Source organism: Anomaloglossus baeobatrachus, chromosome 2, assembly GCF_048569485.1.
Source record: "Anomaloglossus baeobatrachus isolate aAnoBae1 chromosome 2, aAnoBae1.hap1, whole genome shotgun sequence".
In the NCBI taxonomy this organism is placed as follows: Eukaryota; Metazoa; Chordata; class Amphibia; order Anura; family Aromobatidae; genus Anomaloglossus; species Anomaloglossus baeobatrachus.
In genome coordinates this window covers 771802099-771821853 of record NC_134354.1, presented here as the reverse complement: position 1 = coordinate 771821853, position 19755 = coordinate 771802099, and the positions used below count along the sequence as shown (strand labels likewise).

The 19755-nt window shown below is 48.1% G+C and overlaps 2 protein-coding genes across 7 annotated transcripts in view; one reads left to right on the top strand and one right to left on the bottom strand.

The window, feature by feature from the left end:
- Positions 1-6556, bottom strand: part of EED (embryonic ectoderm development) — an 84030-nt gene extending 77474 nt beyond the window's left edge. Inside the window, exon 1 of the mRNA XM_075334705.1 lies at positions 6412-6556. Coding sequence (XP_075190820.1) covers positions 6412-6516 — 105 coding nt within the window. The 5' untranslated portion in view covers positions 6517-6556. The remainder of the gene's footprint in view (positions 1-6411) is intronic.
- The window catches only part of LOC142290719 (P2X purinoceptor 7-like), a 31895-nt gene continuing 18693 nt past the window's right edge, over positions 6554-19755 (top strand). Inside the window, exons 1-3 of one of the 6 annotated variants that reach the window (XM_075334708.1) lie at positions 6554-6632; positions 10634-10724; positions 14857-15146. In XM_075334708.1, coding sequence (XP_075190823.1) covers positions 10665-10724; positions 14857-15146 — 350 coding nt within the window. In that variant the 5' untranslated portion in view covers positions 6554-6632; positions 10634-10664. The other 5 variants (XM_075334706.1, XM_075334707.1, XM_075334710.1 and 2 more) reach the window with 5 other exon arrangements.

The following is a 19755-nucleotide window of genomic DNA, read 5'->3' as shown; positions in this document are numbered from 1 at the left end:
GGAATACCCCTGGAATTTCACTCAATTCACTGTAATGTAATCGCGAAATTCCGGGGGTATACCGCAGGTAGCAAATGATGTGCGGTATACCCCCGGTATAGCCGCGATTTACCTGCGGTAATGTTCTTCACTGAGAACGCGGCGGGCATAGAAGTCAGTGACAGCGCTGATGGCAGGACTGCAGGAGATCATCACAGCAGGTAATGATCTCATCTAACCTCCTGACAGCAGCGCTCTGCATCCCCAGCAGTGACCTGGGCTATTGATGTTAGCGCAGGTCACTGCATTGCTCTCCCAGCCAATGGGGAACATTCTGTTCTTCATTGAATGGGACATTGACTATGGTATGGATCGCCGTGGGACGCCCCCCCCCCTTATTGGATTACGCCGGACGTGGAATTGATTGTTCTTATCAATAAATTGGTGAAAGAGGGAATGTGGGGAGTGTTTTTTTTTTTCAAATAAAACTTTTTTGTTGTCTATTTTATATTTCTTACGGACTGGGTTTGTGCCGTCAGGTATCTGATAGACGCGTGACATCACTAACCCTAGGGCTTGATGCCAGGTGACATTACACATTTGGCATCAACCCCATATATTACCTCGTTTGCCACCGCACCAGGGCAACGGGATGAGTTGGGGCGAAGCGCCAGGATTGGCATGTCTAATGGATGCGCCACTTCTGGGGCGGCTGTGGCCTGCTATTTTAGCCTGGGGAGTGTCCAATAACAGTGGACCTCCCTAGTCTGAGAATATCAGACCCCAGCTGTCCGCTTTACCTTGGCTGGTGATCCAATTTGGGGGGGACCCCACGTTTTTTGTTTTAAATTATTTATTTAATGTAAAATAACAGCGTGGGGTGCCCTCTGTTTTGGATTACCAGCCAAGGTGAAGCTGCCAGCTGTGGTCTGCAGGCTACAGCTGTCTGCTTTACCGTAGCTGGCTACAAAAATAGGGGGAACCCCACGTCATTTTCTTTTTAATTATTTATTTTTTGGCTAAATACAAGGGTAGGCACCCTTTAGTGCCACATGAAAGTCACTAAAGGACGCCAGCTTAGAATATGCAGGGGGGGTGAGACATTATATAGGTCTTTCTCATCTATCTATTCATCTATCCATCTTTCCCTCTATCCATTATCTGTCTATCGATTATCTATTATCTATATTTATTTCTGTTCAGCATAAAAAAACCGCAGGAACCAACCTGCGGAAAAACCGCGGCAAAAACGCATGCGTTTTTCCCGCGGATTTGGTGCGGTTATTTACCGCAGGTGCGGTAATCTTCAACTCCCAGAAGTTTCTCAAGAAATTTTCTTGAGAAAAATCACTTTTCTAGTGCGCACATAGCCTAATGGATGATTACTGAACATGTGAACTGAGCTTAAAGTCTCATACACACAACTATATATACTCAGATACTTGTATATTCACGGAAAAACTCTCCCACACAATTTCATGTTAAAGAGGAAAGATAGATATATATATAGATATATATATATATATATATATATATATATATATATATATATATATATATATATATATATATATATATATATATATATATATATATATATATATATATATATATATCTGAGCGTGCACATCTTTATTGAACCTGAAACTTGTAGATCAGAGCTCAGCTCCAAACTTCAATGGAAAACCCAACTCCTCGTCATATGGATACCACACGGTGGCGTCCCCATTACCTCCCCTCCCCCGTCACACAATTTCTGAACAAGATACATTGGCCCCGACATAAATAAAAGCCATGTGTGTAAGATACAGAGGTGTATGTACAAGGCAGTCAAAAAAGAAATCACATTTGCTGGGGCTACATGGTGACATTTAGCGAGACAGCAATATTCTTTTTTATTGTATTTCTATTTTATAGTCATCACTGTCCCCATTGGGCCTCACAAGATAAATTCCCTATCAGTCTTTGGAATGTGGGAGGAAACCGCACAGGGCCAGCCGACCCAGCCAGCGCACAGGGCCAGCCGACCCAGCCAGCGCACAGGGCCAGCCGACCCAGCCAGCGCACAGGGCCAGCCGACCCAGCCAGCGCACAGGGCCAGCCGACCCAGCCAGCGCACAGGGCCAGCCGACCCAGCCAGCGCACAGGGCCAGCCGACCCAGCCAGCGCACAGGGCCAGCCGACCCAGCCAGCGCACAGGGCCAGCCGACCCAGCCAGCGCACAGGGCCAGCCGACCCAGCCAGCGCACAGGGCCAGCCGACCCAGCCAGCGCACAGGGCCAGCCGACCCAGCCAGCGCACAGGGCCAGCCGACCCAGCCAGCGCACAGGGCCAGCCGACCCAGCCAGCGCACAGGGCCAGCCGACCCAGCCAGCGCACAGGGCCAGCCGACCCAGCCAGCGCACAGGGCCAGCCGACCCAGCCAGCGCACAGGGCCAGCCGACCCAGCCAGCGCACAGGGCCAGCCGACCCAGCCAGCGCACAGGGCCAGCCGACCCAGCCAGCGCACAGGGCCAGCCGACCCAGCCAGCGCACAGGGCCAGCCGACCCAGCCAGCGCACAGGGCCAGCCGACCCAGCCAGCGCACAGGGCCAGCCGACCCAGCCAGCGCACAGGGCCAGCCGACCCAGCCACCACATTTGGAAACATCTCTGACTCAGTCGCAGTTGCATTACATCCAATGGTGCAATGTGTGGCAGTGACAACTTGTTGAGTAGCCCTGGCCTAAAGCAAAGAAAATTATGCAAATGCTCAGCACGACCTGCATACACAACTTTCCATGGATGGCAGCCATCACAGGATACAAGTCAGCAGTCAGTAAGCGCGGAGGGAAACTAACTGGATACAAAGGCAGCAACTCAGCAGCTGTGAGAAGCAAAGCGATTTCAGCCTCTGAACATAATCAGACAGGATCAAAAATCTTCGCTGGATCCTGGCCGCCGACCAAAGCTGCCAACCTCCTATATGCCGGCATCACGGGCGCCTCATGAGCAGAGCCAACTGCTGCAAAACTTTATGATCATCTCTAAATGTAACCAAGAGTTATTCCATTCACTGGCAGCAAGCAGGAAAACAGAAAACCATTAACAAAACTGAAGTATAAGCCGGATGCAGCGTAATTCCTATATAAGGATAAGGCTGCACATCAAACTTAGATAATGGTATAATGCCTCAAGCATATGGAAAAATATTGGAATATACAATGAAAAATGCTACTTGCTAATTTGAACATGTGAATAATGAATTGCATACCTGCCATGAATATAAGGAAAAAGGAGATATTTAGCAATCGCATTGATCAATGTAACTGAGCTCCAAGACCTCGTCAAGGTATATCTCTATATTGGGGTCCCTAGCTCTGTGACCCTAACTGTGTGTCATCTCATTGCAATTAAAAACTGCTGTGGGTGGAGAGGGGTAATTTTTCTGAATGTGAACACAGCTCCGCCCCTTTCGGCCATGTTTTTTCCATCTCCTATATAAGAAAGTCCTTAGTTACCCCTCTCCACCCACAGCAGTTTTTAATTGCAATGAGATGACACACAGTTAGGGTCACAGAGCTAGGGACCCCAATATAGAGATATACCTTGACGAGGTCTTGGGGCTCAGTTACATTGATCAATGTGATTGCTAAATATCTCCTTTTTCCTAATATTCATGGCAGGTATGCAATTCATTATTCACATGTTCAAATTAGCAAGTAGCATTTTTCATTGTATATTCCAATATTTTCCATATGCTTGAGGCATTATACCATTATCTAAGTTTGATGTGCAGCCTTATCCTTATATAGTATGTATTTTTTGGCTTGCACGCATAATATATATATATATATATATATATATATATATATATATATATATATATATATATATATATATATATTAGTGCTCACTTCAGTTATCCTATTCAGCAGCGTAATTCCTGACTGATCAAGTCATTTTGTCAGAGCCGAACACCTCTCACCCCCTTCAGTTCAACAATAGAGAAAAAAAACAAAACATTTGGTTTCGCCACATCCTTAATAGTCTGATCAACCCTTAGCGCGAATTAACCTTTATGTTAAAGCAGCATAAAAAAAATATCAAAAAGTCAAAAAACAGAACTGCTGTTTTTTTGGAGGGGGAGTGGGGTTGGGCAGGGGATTATTCATTCCCTCCTAATAATAAAATAAATAATAAATCTTTATTTTTTTTTATATATATATATATATATATATATATATATATATATATATATATATATGCGATAACATATTCCGCAGTGCTTTACATACATCAGGAACACTGTCCCCATTGGGGCTCACAATCTAAATTCCATATCTGTATGTTTTTTGGAGTGTGGGAGGAAACCGGAGTACCCAGAGAAAACCCACGCAAACACGGGGAGAACATGCCATCATTGGTGGGATTCGAACCCAGGACCCCAGCGCTGCAAGACTGCAGTGCTAACCACTGAGCCACCGTGCCGCCCTCCTACAAAAATGTGATCAAAAACATTATATGGACGCCAAAATGGTACCAATAAACCTATAAACTTGACAGACTACGACCAAGTCATCACCAAGCTTCAACAACAAAAAAATAAGAGTGACGCAATCCGCTAATTTTTTTTTTTCTCTTCATCTGCAACATATCTATCTAGTTTGGCTTGAACTCTGTGTGACTGAAGACTTGTGAATCCTCACAGGACACACTGTCAGGATTCTCTGATGCTGGTGGGGGACGGGCAGTCATGTGACCACACATGTGTGATTTGCATACTTCCAGCCACATTCCGACTAGACATGCATTGAGCGCAGCCGAACTCGTCTAGTTGGAATGCAGCGTATTTCCTACATATCGCTCCCGGTGATCCCTGACAGTGCGCACTGTGAGGAGTCACAATTCTCCAGACAACCTCTATAATATATCTTACAATACATATTACACACAAGTTTGTCATCACTGTGGTCGCACCAACAAGGTCACTTTTACTGCACAGTAAATGACTAACAACAACCGCTCCTCCGTCACAACAAAAATGTAATTTCAACCATTTCACCTGCTAATCATTATATGCGAAAATTAATTGTCAGCCAAAACTGCAATTCTCTCTGCAAAAAAAAAAAAACTAAACAAAAACAACGCTTTCTAAACAGAAAAGTAAATGTTACAGCTCTAGTAAGAAGGTGAGGAAGAAACTAAAAAGAAAAGAAAACATAACATATCTCAGTCCCCATGGAAGTTTTGATTATTGGGGTTCAGCAGCCTCTTAGGACCCAGACCGATCCCAAATCCTGCGGGGGCCATAAACCTCCTAAAATAAACTATTCCTGCATCTATTACTGCTTCATTTTGCAAAACAGCCGATCACTGAAACTTGTCAGAATCACTACTGTTCACATGCCGAGAACCTGGCTGTACGGCGGCACAGTTGTTAGCACTGTACGGTGGCTCAGTGGCTAGCACTGCAGCCTTGCAACGCTGGGGTCCTGGGTTCAATTCCCACCAAGGAGTTTGTATGTTCTCCCCGTGTTTGCGTGGGTTTCCTCCCAAACTCCAAAAACATACAGATAGGGAATTTAGATTTTGAGCCCCAATGGGGACAGTGTTGCCAATGTATGTGGAATTAACAGCGCTATATAAATGAATATTATATTATTATAGCATTCATGGAACTACAAGTACCAGCATATTCTAATAAATCAGACCCTGAATATCTACTATAGTACCAGCATGCTGCACTAGATCCCCCTGCGGAACTACAAGTAACAGCATGCTCTACTAAATCCCCCTGAATGACTACTAGTACCAGCAGCTTTACTAAATCCCCCTTGAGGATCTACAAGTATCAGCATGCACTAATAAAGCTCCCTGAAGAGCTACAAGTACCAGCATGTGCTACTAAATCCCCCTGGTGAACTACTAGTCCAAGCATATTCTAGTAAATGCCCTTCACCCCAGACCTGAGGAACTACTAGTACCAGCATGCTCTCCAAAGTGCCCCAACCTCTGAGGAACTACAAGTACCAGCATATCCTCCTCCCAGGGAACTACAAGAACCAGCATGCTCTAATAAATTCCCCTCATCCAAGAGCTTAGGAAGTACAATCATGTCATACTAAATGCCCCCTCGAGGAACTACAAGTACCAGCATGTTCTACTAACGTCCCCAACCCCCCCAGAGATGGGGAACTACTAATACCAGCATGTCATACTAAACGCCCCTCCCCCCAGACCTGAGGAACTGTAAGTTCCAGCATGCCCTCCCCCCGCCTCATGCAGCTATGGATCGCCGCAGCTCTAGCCCAGACTACTTCCTAGCTAACAGCCATTCTCCCTCACTGACCCTGTAGTGCCCGGGCACCAGTGAGCTCAGTTGCCAGGAGACATTTTTTCCCCCAGTCTCTGCCCGGGGCCGCCTCCTCCCCGCCCGCTCGTCTCCTCTTACGTTTTCATCCCCGGACAGCTCGGGGTTGCTGTTCTCATCGCTGCTGAGCTTCTGCTTCTTGGCCGGCATCTCGTTTCCCGCCGCACGACCGGAAGCGTCAGACATCTTCCAGCGCCTCGGCGTGACGTCACTAGGACGCGACGGCGCCTCCAGCACCCCTGGAGCACGTGACCAAACCCAGCCGTGAGCTGCGGTGACTGCGCATGCGCTCCTTCCGATGAGTGAGTGTCGTTGCTGCTCGTCTGGTGGAGTCTCCTGTGTCACCTGTGGGGGGTAAAAGTACATTCGGGACATTTTCTTGGGGGGTAAAAATGACTCTTTGGGCACTTTTTAATTTGTTTTTTGTTGGGAACAAAAAAAAAAGTTCCAAGTGAGGCAACTCCACCGTTGTGTTTCATTTTTTTTTCTTTTTACCGCGTCAAGTGCAATGTAAAAATGGCTGAAAAAGGGTAAACTTTGTTAAAGCGCATTAAACAGAAGGATTTTCGTATATAAAGTTCATGTCAAAACTTAATTCTAGGTGCTGTTACATTTGCACATAGGACCCCTTGTTCGAAAGAAGCTTCTGAACTCTCTCGTCCATTGAATTTGTCAGTTTTTGGATGGTTTGTGCTTCAATTGTTTTGCATGTGGACAGAATACCCTCCCAGAGCTATTGCTTAGATGTGAACTGCCTCCCGCCATCATAGACACTCCTTTTGATGATGCTCCAGAGGTTCTCAATGGGGTTGAGGTCAGGGGAAGATGGTGGCCACACCATAAGTTTGTCCTCTTTTATGCCATAGCAGCCAGAGATGCAGATGTGTTATTTGCAGCATGAGACGGTGCATTATCATGCAGGAAAATGATCTTGCTGCGAAATGCACGGTTCTTCCTCCTGAACCATGGCAGGAAGTGCTGTTTTAGAAACTCCACATAGATTATGGAGTTCATATTTACCCCTTCAGGGATCCTAAAGGGGCCGACAATCTCTCTCCCCATGATTCCAGCCCAAAAGATTACTCCACCTCTGCCTTGATGGCGCCTTAGCCATGTTTTCATGGGGTGTCCATCAACCAGCCATCCTCCACTCCATCCATCTGGACCATCGAGCGTTGCACGGCACTCATCGGTGAACAAAACAGTTTGGAAGTCAGTCTTCATGTATCGTTTGGCCCACTGGAGCCGTTTCTGCTTGTGTGCAGTGGATAGAGGTGGTCGACAGGATGGCTTACGCACAGCTGCAAACCTCTGAAGGACCCTGCATCTTGTTGTTCGGAGGACGTTGGAGGCACCAGCAGCTTCAAAGACTTGTCTGCTGCTATGACAAGGCATTTTAGCAGCTGCTCTTTTAACCTGACGCAATTGCCTGTTGGAAAGAGTCCTCAATTTCTCCTTATCAGCACGCACACGCGTGTGCTGGGAATCAGCTACATACTTCTGGATTGTGCGATGATCACGATGAAGTGTCTTGGCAATGTTGATTGTAGTCATGCCTTGACCTAAATACTCCACAATTTGTTTCTTCTCAGCAGCTGACACATCCTTTTTCTTTCCCATTTTGGCAAAAAATGTAGATTGCTTAATAATGTGGAACAGTCTTGCCTTTATTTGGACACACCTAACGCCAAACTAATGTGCACAGGTATCTGTAATTGCTTTCAGAGATATAAAGAGCCCTGACACACATCACCAGCAATGAGTTTAAATGACAAACAAAAAATTTCTGACCTTATCACTCCTAAACTCTTTACTGGCGCTATCATGCTGATTCTATACATACCTTTAGTTGTGAGATCGGATGTATACTTTCTGAAATACAGGAAAGTAAAGTTTGTGAAATGCACTGTTATTTGATTGACAGCAGCTACAGAATATCTGATAGGTGGGTCGGGTTTTGCTAGTTATTCCCGCCCCTGTCTGCCTGCCTGTCCTTCTCTCCCCCCCCATGTCCTTCCTCCCCCTGTCTCTTTTACGTATGCTAATTACAGTATATCACAGATTTACTAAATCTCTTCACTAAGATGGCGTTGGAGTTGGCACCTGTGCATAGCGTTTATCTCCAGCGCCGTGTTTGTTAAGATTATGTCACATCATCTTATTGCTTTGTGGCCTATGCAAGGGCAGCTCATACACCCTCGCATCCTCTGCTCTTAGTGTGACCGTGGGAGCGCACATGGTCACAACATAATTGGATCACGCCCCAAGGAACAGCTGATCAGAGAGCGCAGGGAGGAGACGATCAGCTGCAGACCAGACCGGATGAAAAGCAGGGACAGCTGGCATCACACCACCCCGCAGGGATGTTGATATGCCCTACGAGCCTGCCTGCCTGCCATCACACAAATTGAACCCCACTGTGCCACCACTGGTTTGATATAGATATCCATACATTTTTTTATACATATGTATATATTTATATGGGTGTGTATATACAGCTGTGTAAATAAATAAGTGTGTGTGTATATATATATATATATATATATATATATACACACACACATACATACTATATATATATAATATGTATATATATATATATATATATATATATATATACACACACACACACACACATTTATATGGCTGTATATACCCACCAATGTGTCTATACTGTATACTACTATATGGGGGCACATAATAATGTGTGGAGGCACATAATACTATATGGGGCTGCATACTACTGTATGGGGGCAACAAAACCTATTCAGAAAGAATAGCCAGAAAATCCTATTTAAAAAACAAAACAAAAACATTTTATTAATGAAAGATTAAAAATGTATAAGGCATGGTATAGAAATAGTGAGAAAACAACCAAGAAATGATGCAACACAGAACAAAAATAAGGATAAGGCCCTGTGCGCACGCTGCGGTTTTTGCTACGGTTTTGCTGCATGAATTGCTGCAGAAAATGTTAACCTTTCTGCGGTCCTTTCCCAGCAAAACCTATGGTAAAAAAAAATTGTGTGCGCACCCTGCACTGTTTTCCCTTTCAGGTTTTGCTGTAGAATTTCTGCAGCAAAAAGAATGAGCATGTCACTTCTTTTCTGCAGGTACCTGCATTTTTTGCCATAGATAATGGTGAAAAACCGCAGGGAACAACCCGCGGAAAATTTGCGGTAAAACCGCATGCGGTTTTCGGGTGCGGTTTGCTGCGTTTTTTTGCCGCAGGTGCGGTAATCTTTCAGAGGCTGCAGAATGTTTTTAAGAAAATTCCATTTTCTAGTGCACACAGGGCCTTAGAGGTTTAGCAGCAGAAAAGTTTTTTATATATATAAAAAAAAGCACTGTAAGGCTATGTGCACACGCTACATTTTTGTGCCTTCAGCGAAAAACGCACCCTCTGGCTGAAAAACACATCCAAAAAACGCGTGTATTGGCAGCTTCACACTTGATTTTCCTCAATTCATGGGCAGTTATTTTGCCCAACACGCTTCTTGCGACCCTGTTGGCTATTTGTCATGAAACGCTTGATTGTTCGGGGATCACGCTTCAAAAGTTTGGCAATTTCAAGACTGCTGCGTCCCTCTGCAAGACATTGCACAATTTCGGACTTTTCAGAGCCCGTCAAATCTCTCTTCTGACCCATTTTACCAAAGGAAAGTAAGTTGCCTAATAATTAAGCCCCCCCTTATATAGGGTGTTGATGTCATTACACCGCACCCCTCCTCATTACAGAGAGGCACATCACCTGATTTACTTAATTGGTAGTTGGCTCTCAGCCTATACAGCTTGGAGTAGGACGACATATATAAAAAGCATCATGTGAGCAAAATACTCATTTGCCTAATAATTCCGCACACAGATCTCACAATTAATGGTATGTATAGAATCAGCATGATATCCCCAGTATAGCACTGGCTTTAGTTTATATAGGAAAATCCTGCCGGTCGGCCCTCTTTGAAGAAATGTCGTTTTTGCCACCATTTTCTGACTCCTGTGACCTAGATGGCGCCATGTGATGGTTTATTGTTTACATGGCGGTTTTATTGGTGTCATTTTGACCGACGTATCACGTTTTGAGCTCCTTTTATTGCATATTTAGTAGAAGTTGCTGCGATCACTCTAAAAAAAAAAAAAAAAAAGACAATTTTGTTTCCTATTTATGACATTTACCTATTGGGTTAATAAAAGTTGTATTTTGACACAATCGGCCTTTTTACGGACGTGGGGCGATGGAGGGGGACATTTTTATTGCACTTTACCTAATAAAAACTTGATTTTTTTTTCATTTGTTTTTCAGAATATAAAACAAAAATTTTTGGAAAAAAAAAATGGCCGACAATGAAAACCTAGAAGATGACGCGATAGTGTCAGCCGGGCTTGAAGATCAGGTAAGGGGGTGTTACTGTTAATGAAAGGGCATTATTATCTATGTTAGTGATGGGGTCACTTGGCTCCGCTCACCAAAAAGAGCCGTTTTTTTTGTACCCCAAATGATGGTCCCTATTGAATATTTGTTAACCCCAGGTAAAAACCTATGTAAGATGACGTTCATGCTGGCAAAATCCCGCCCACCTGTAGTCATAACTCCGCCTACTTGGAGCCAGCCAATTACATTGCTGAGTGGGCGGGGTTTGTTTTCAGTGTGTGGGGCATTATTCCGCCAAACCAGAATTTTACACCCAGTGAGAGCCATTAAGAGCGTTTCCAGGCTCTCACTGGGGTTCCGTTCCCCGTGATTCACCGCAGGAAGCCGGCTCTTTGTCTCAGATTGTTCACAAACGACAAATCTCTAATCTATGATGCTATTCACATGTCTGGGGGGGGTTTCGGCAGCACAGATGACAAGGGTCAATTCAAGTCTATGGGTGCGTGAAAAACACGTACAGCACATGGATGGCATCTGTGTATAATCTGTGTATAATCTGTGTATAATCTGTGCCATCCGTGTTTAACATTGTAAAGGATAGGAGAAGTTTTGTCGTTTATTTACTTAAGGAGTCGGACCCATCTTTGAAAAACACTGATGACAACTGATGGTAAAAACTAACACCTGAAGAACACACCGATCCAAAGCAAGGAGGGCACACTGATCCAAAACACTGGCAGCACACGGACAACACACTGATCCAAAACACTGACAGCACACGGACAACACACTGATCCAAAACACTGACAGCACACGGACAACACACTGATCCAAAACACTGACAGCACACGGACAACACACTGATCCAAAACACTGACAGCACACGGACAACACACTGATCCAAAACACTGGCAGCACACGGACAACACATTGATCCAAAACACTGACAGCACACGGACAACACACTGATCCAAAACACTGACAGCACACGGACAACACACTGATCCAAAACACTGGCAGCACACGGACAACACACTGATCCAAAACACTGACAGCACACGGACAACACACTGATCCAAAACACTGGCAGCACACGGACAACAAACTAATCCAAAACACTGACAGCACACGGACAACACACTGATCCAAAACACGGACAACACACTGATCCAAAACACGGACCTCACCCGGATGACACACTGATCCAAAACACTGACGGCACACGGACAACACACTGATCCAAAGCAAGGAGGGCACACTGATCCAAAACACTGGCAGCACACGGACAACACACTGATCCAAAACACTGACAGCACACGGACAACACACTGATCCAAAGCAAGGAGGGCACACTGATCCAAAACACTGGCAGCACACGGACAACACACTGATCCAAAACACTGACAGCACACGGACAACACACTGATCCAAAACACTGGCAGCACACGGACAACACACTGATCCAAAACACTGGCAGCACACGGACAACACACTGATCCAAAACACTGACGGCACACGGACAACACACTGATCCAAATCACTGACAGCACACGGACAACACACTGATCCAAATCACTGACAGCACACGGACAACACACTGATCCTCAACACTGACAGCACACGGACAACACACTGATCCAAAACACTGACAGCACACGGACAACACACTGATCCAAAACACTGACAGCACACGGACAACACACTGATCCAAATCACTGACAGCACACGGACAACACACTGATCCTAAACACTGATGGCACCCAGATGACACTCTGATCCAAAACACTGATGGGACGTGGATGACACACTGATCCAAAACACTGGCAGCACACGGACAACACACTGATCCAAAACACGGACAACACACTGATCCAAAACACGGACCTCACCCAGATGACACCCTGATCCAAAACACTGACGGCACATGGACGGCACCCTGATCCAAAATACTGATGGCACATGGATGGCACCCTGATCCAAAACACAGACTTCACCCGGATGACACCCTGATCCAAAACACGGACTTCACCCGGATGACACACTGATCCAAAACACGGACTTCACCCGGATGACACACTGATCCAAAACACAGACTTCACCCGGATGACACACTGATCCAAAACACTGACTTCACCCGGATGACACACTGATCCAAAACACGGACTTCACCCGGATGACACACTGATCCAAAACACGGACTTCACCCGGATGACACACTGATCCAAAACACGGACTTCACCCGGATGACACCCTGATCCAAAACACGGACTTCACCCGGATGACACCCTGATCCAAAACACGGACTTCACCCGGATGACACACTGATCCAAAACACGGACTTCACCCGGATGACACACTGATCCAAAACACAGACTTCACCCGGATGACACACTGATCCAAAACACTGACTTCACCCGGATGACACACTGATCCAAAACACTGACTTCACCCGGATGACACACTGATCCAAAACACAGACTTCACCCGGATGACACACTGATCCAAAACACGGACTTCAACCGGATGACACACTGATCCAAAACACGGACTTCACCCGGATGACACACTGATCCAAAACACGGACTTCACCCGGATGACACCCTGATCCAAAACACGGACTTCACCCGGATGACACCCTGATCCAAAACACGGACTTCACCTGGATGACACCCTTATCCAAAACACGGACAGCACCCGGTTGACACCCTGATCCAAAACATAGGCAGCACCCGGATGTCACCCTGATCCGAAACACTGACGCCACCCGGATGACACACTGATCCAAAACACTGACTTCACCCGGATGACACCCTTATCCAAAACACGGACAGCACCCGGTTGACACCCTGATCCAAAACACAGGCAGCACCCGGATGTCACCCTGATCCAAAACACTGACGGCACCTGGATGACACCCTGATCCAAAATACTGATGGATGACACACTGATCCAAAACACTGACTTCACCTGGATGACACCCTGATCCTAAACACTGACGGCACCCGGATGACACACTGATCCAAAACACTGATGGCACCCGGATGACGCCCTGATCCAAAACACGGACTTCACCCAAATGACACCCTGATCCAAAACACGGGCAGCACCCAGATGACACAGTTACCCAAAACACTGACGCCACCTGGATGACACACTGATCCAAAACACTAATGGCACCCAGAAAACACACTGATACAAAACACTGACGGCACCCGGATGATCACTGATCCAAAACACTAATGGCACCCAGAAAACACACTGATCCAAAACACGGACGGCACCCGGAAAAATCACTGATTCAAAACACAGACTTCACCCGGATGACACGCTGATCCTAAACACTGATGGCACCCGGAAAACACACTGATGATATCAGTATCATATTTTTACGGTCTTGTGAATGAGGTCCAGACAGTGGTGTAATTACGGTATATAATAAGTGCAGGGGTTGCAGTCAGATCCCGGGACCTTGGAGCCGAGAGGGGACCAAAAAGTTATTTTGCCCCCATATGAAAGACTATTTATAAAGACCTGTGATAGTTGGGGGCCCTGTTTGAGATTTTACATGGGGGCTCACAAGCTTTACGTTATACCCCATAGCTTAAAATAGGAGAAGAAGAGCACTCCTGGGACCATGGAGGTGATATAGATATTATAGATAGTGATGTGTTTTGAGCACATTTCTCTTTGTGGGATGCAACCAAAATCACCAACCATTAATGAGTGGATTAAAGTGAACCTGTCATGTAACATACCGCTATTACCTGCATATATGACGTTAGTCTGCAGGTTAATAGCATTATGACACCATGTGGTGCCAGCACTTAGAGCCCTGCTGCCGGGAGGAAATCAACTTTGATCCCCCTGGCAGCTTTCGGGTTTCAGTCATAGTGGAAGCGCCGGTTCAGGTTCAGTCATCGCTCAGTTTTGGATGTTGTGGATTTTTGCTGCACAAAAAAAAGCAGCATCTTCCAGTACCAGCCGAGTGGATGGGATGTGTAGAACTCTCCGGCCCGCTCTGCTTCTTCTTTACTCAGCGCCGTAAATTGACCTGCGGTGCATTTTTCAAATCCGCAACATGACCCATTTTTTAAGATGGTGATTAACCCTTTAAGGCGGCCATATCTCATAAATGCATGTTTTTTTGGTTGCAGATATCAAGATGTCAGATATCAAACATAAAGGAAGAGAATTCATTGACACATCCGGCGCCGGCCCGTCTGATGAACACGACCTGGTGCCAGTGCGCTAACTGTATATCACTACCTACCAAGATGGAGTCCGTCTGCTGTAAAGAGATCGAGAAAGTCAAGGGAGAGTTGGAAGGCCGGGCCTGCATCACCGAGCACCCGCTCTTCAAGCTGTTTTGCCAAAATGAGGAAATAGTCAATATCGTGTTACGCATCATTCACCGATTCCCACCCCCGGCTGCAGAGAAAAATAGGTAATTATTTAACCACTGTCAATTTTCCCTTTCTTGTTTTTCGCCACCTATTTCTTCCAACAGACATAACTTTTTCTTTGTCGCTCCATTGGGAGACCCAGACAATTGGGTGTATAGCTTCTGCCTCCGGAGGCCACACAAAGTATTACACTTTAAAAAGTGTAACCCCTCCCCTCTGCCTATACACCCTCCCGTGCATCACGGGCTCCTCAGTTTTATGCTTTGTGTTGAAGGAGGCACACATTCACTCAAGCTCCCATTTTAGTCAGCAGCAGCTGCTGATTGTATCGGATGGAAGAAAAGAGGGCCCTAACAGGGCCCCCGGCATGCTCCCTTCTCACCCCACTAAGTCGGCGGTGCTGTTAAGGTTGAGGTACCCATTGCGGGTACAAAGGCTGGAGCCACATGCCGTTTGTCCTTCCCCATCCCTTAGAGGCTCTGGGAGAAGTGGGATCCTAACCGGTCACCATTCACTGGGACCGGGCTCCCTCCGCAGCCCCTGGGGGAATCTGACGGACAGGAGACTGAGTATCATCAGAGACAGGCCCTGCATCTATAAGGTACTCTGTGTCCCCTTGGGGACGGTGCATGGAGCGCCTGTGTTACAGACGCTGCAGCGGCTGCTGTTTTTTTGTGACGACCGGGACTACCGCGCCGACCGCGCCTGTTTGCCGGCCGCGTTATTAAATTTAGTCCCCGGCTTCTGCGGCCTAGTACCATAACTCCCGCCCCCGGGCCTGCCAGTCAGGGGTAAGGGCGGGACGGTCGACTGGACGTCGGCAGTGAGGGCTGGAGCATACTTAGGTGTTCTCCTCCCCCCTCACTGAGCACTGTGGGGCACCAGATTCCCGCACTTTATTAGTCACGCCCACGGCTCCCTCCTCCCCTGAGAACTCTGGCAGCCATATTTACAATCACTTCTGCCGGTGGAGGATTTCAGAACGAGCTCTACAGCTCTGGGAGGCCCAGGCAGGGAATCTGGTGGACACACAACCGCTTCGGGCGGTCGGTAAGCCACACCGGTTACCCGGTGCTGGCCCCCCTTGGGTGCCGAAGTGTATATATATATATATATTTGTATACATTTTCTCTGTTCGGCCGCATTGTTTTGCTTTTGGCTATATACCCTCAGTGATCACTCTCAGAGGAGACTACAGCATGTCGTCCGCAAAGAGCAAGGGTGCCAAGGCACAGGCTTATTTTGCAACCTGTACCTCTTGTGCGGCTATGTTACCTGCAGGTTCCACCTACCCTCACTGTGTGCAATGCTCGGCCCCTGTGGCACTCACTCAGCCGGAGCCTCGGGCACTGGTGGGACCCTCGGCTCAGGTAGAACCGCCGGCTTCCACTGTCCAGGTGGCAGGGACAGAGTTTGCAGTTTTGGCTGAGAAACTCTCTGAGTCGCTTTCACAATCCATGGCTCAGTCTATGGACAGATGGTCTGCTAAGATACTAGAAGCCTTGCAGTCCAGATCGGTCACACAGGCCCCGGGCACTGTGAGTTCATCGCCCCCAGGCCCCTCTCGGTCGGTGCAGCAGAGTGCTCCTGGGGTGACACCTAGGTCCCACGGGGAGGACTCCGACACGGACCGCAGTCCCAGACCGGCTAAGCGGGCCCGCTGGGAACCTTCCCCGGCTTCATCACGCTGTTCGGGGTCGCAGCATGAGGACTCTCTGGAGGATGAGGCGGAGGTCGCAGCTCAGGGCTCTGATCCTGACGTTGCTTTCAATCTTGATACACCTGAAGGGGACGCCATAGTAAAGGACCTTATAGCGTCCATCAACCAGGTGCTAGATCTTTCTCCCCCAACTCCACCTATAGAGGAGTCAGCTTCTCAGCAGGAGAAACACCAGTTTAGGTTTCCCAAACGTACACGGAGTGCGTTTTTCGATCACTCTAACTTCAGAGATGCTGTCCAGAAGCACAGAGCATTTCCGGACAAGCGCTTTACTAAGCGCCTTAATGACACACGTTATCCCTTCCCCCCTGACGTAGTTAAGGGTTGGGCTTAGTGTCCCAAGGTGGATCCTCCAGTCTCTAGACTGGCGGCTAGATCCGTAGTATCAGTGGCAGATGGCTCATCGCTCAAGGATGCCACTGACAGGCAAATAGAGCTCCTGATGAAATCCATCTATGAAGCCATAGGCGCGTCTTTTGCTCCGGCCTTTGCAGCCGTGTGGGCACTCCAAGCTATCTCAGCTTGTCTGTCTGAGATTAATGCAGTCACACGTACCTCTGCTCCGCAAGTTGTGTCTTTGACTTCTCAGGCATCGGCCTTTTCGTCCTACGCCATGAACGTCCTGGACTCAGCGAGCCGTACAGCGGTAGCGTCCGCCAATTCGGTGGCAGTCCGCAGGGCCATGTGGCTACGCGAATGGAAGGCAGACTCTGCTTCCAAGAAGTTCTTAACCGGTTTGCCATTTTCTGGCGACCGTTTGTTTGGCGAGCAATTGGATGAAATTATTAAACAATCCAAGGGTAAGGACTCGTCCTTACCCCAGTCCAAACCAAACAAACCTCAGCAACGAAAAATTCAATCGAGGTTTCGGTCCTTTCGGCCCTCAGCCAGGTCCCAATCCTCCACGTCCAACAGGTCAGAGAAGGGCCAGAGGAACTCTTCTGCATGGCGGTCTAAGTCACGTCCTCCAAAGACCGCCGGAGGAACCGCCTCCAAGGCGGCCTCCTCATGACTTTCGGCCTCCCCAAACCGCATCCTCGGTCGGTGGCAGGCTCTCCCGCTTTTGCGACGCCTGGTGGCCACATGTCCAAGACCGATGGGTGAGAGACATTCTGTCGCACGGTTACAGGATAGAGCTCAGCTCTCGTCCTCCGACTCGTTTCTTCAGAACATCTCCGCCCCCCGAGCGAGCCGATGCACTTTTCTTTGTCGCTCTATTGGGAGACCCAGACAATTGGGTGTATAGGCTATGCCTCCGGAGGCTGCACAAAGTATTACACTTAAAAGTGTTAAGCCCCTCCCCTTCTGCCTATACACCCCCCGTGCTCTCACGGGATCCTCAGTTTTTTTGCTTTGTGCGAAGGAGGCAGACCTGCACACATAGCTCCACAGATTAGTCAGCAGCAGCTGCTGACTATTTCGGATGGAAGAAAAGTGGGCCCATATAGGGCCCCCAGCATGCTCCCTTCTCACCCCACTCTTTGTCGGCGGTGTTGTAAGGTTGAGGTACCCATTGCGGGTACGGAGGCTGGAGCCCACATGCTGTTTTCCTTCCCCATCCCCCTTAGGGCTCTGGGTGAAGTGGGATCCAGGATCGGTCTCCAGGCACTGAGGCCGTGCTCCATCCACTACTCCTGAGGAGCCTGCTGGATAGGAGCCGGGTATCGATCAGGGACAGGGCCCTGCATCTTTGAGGTACTCTGTGTCCCCGTGGGGACCGCGCACAGCAGCACTCCAGCATTGCTGGGTGTGCTAGTGCACCGGGGACTGCGGCGCTGACCGCCTTTGGTGCCATTATACACTGCAGCGGTGCTGAGTGTATTTGTGTATGGGGACGGCCGCGCTGACCGCCGCCGCCATTGTTTTTACTGAGGCGCGGCTGGGACTTGTAGTGCGCCGGGGACTCTGCGCTGGCCGCGCTTTTACGGCAGCCGCGCTTATAACTAGAGTCCCCGGCTTTTTTGGGCCTAGTCTCCGTTCTTCCCGCCCTCAGCCCTGCCAGTCAGGGGAAGGGCGGGACGCTGCACAGGACGAGCAGCACTGAGGGCTGGAGCATGCTTAGCATACTCCACCCCCCTCACTGTGCACACTGTGACTCCAACTCCCGCATTTTCTCGGTCACGCCCACGACTCCCTCATCTCCTCAGGACGCCGGCAGCCATTACTGTCAGCTCCTAGGACGCTGCAGAGGGGAGACAAACTCTGGGGGACCCAGGCACGAGTTCAGGGGGCCACACAACCGCTTTCACGGGCGGTAAGCAGCACCTGAGGTGCTGATTTCACTGGTGTAGTAGTGTGTTTAGAGTTTATATCTTTGCTATACTTTACACTGTATGGTGCACAGTCAATTTTCTGGTCATATACCCTGTGGTGTGGCTCAAGGGGCAACAAAACACAGGCTTACTACGCTGCCAGCGCCGCATGTGCAATCCGGCAGGTTCCATTGACCCTCATGGTGGACCCCTGTGGCATTTGTTCTGGCCTCTGCTCAAGGGGTCCCAGGGACAACAACCAAACAGATCCAGGTGACAGGGACGGAGTTTGCAGTTTTTACTGACAGACTTTCTGAGACTATGGCTAAAATACTAGAAGCTGGCAGTCCAGACTGGTATCTCAGACCATGGGCACTGTACAATCACTGCCCTATATTCCCCTCAGTTGGAACAACAATGTTCCCCCGGGGTGTCTCATAGGTCCCAGGGTGAAGTCTCTGACACGGACCGCAGTCTCAGACCGCCTAGGCGAGCTCGCTTAGACACCCCCTCGACCTCATCACATTGTTCAGGGTCTCAGAGAAATGACTCTCTGTATCAGAAGAGGAGGTAGCTGATCAGGATTCTGATCCTGATGCCGCTCTCTACCTGGATTTCCCTGAGGCGGACGCCATAGTGAATGCTCTTATTGCGTCCATACAAATGATGCTGGATGTT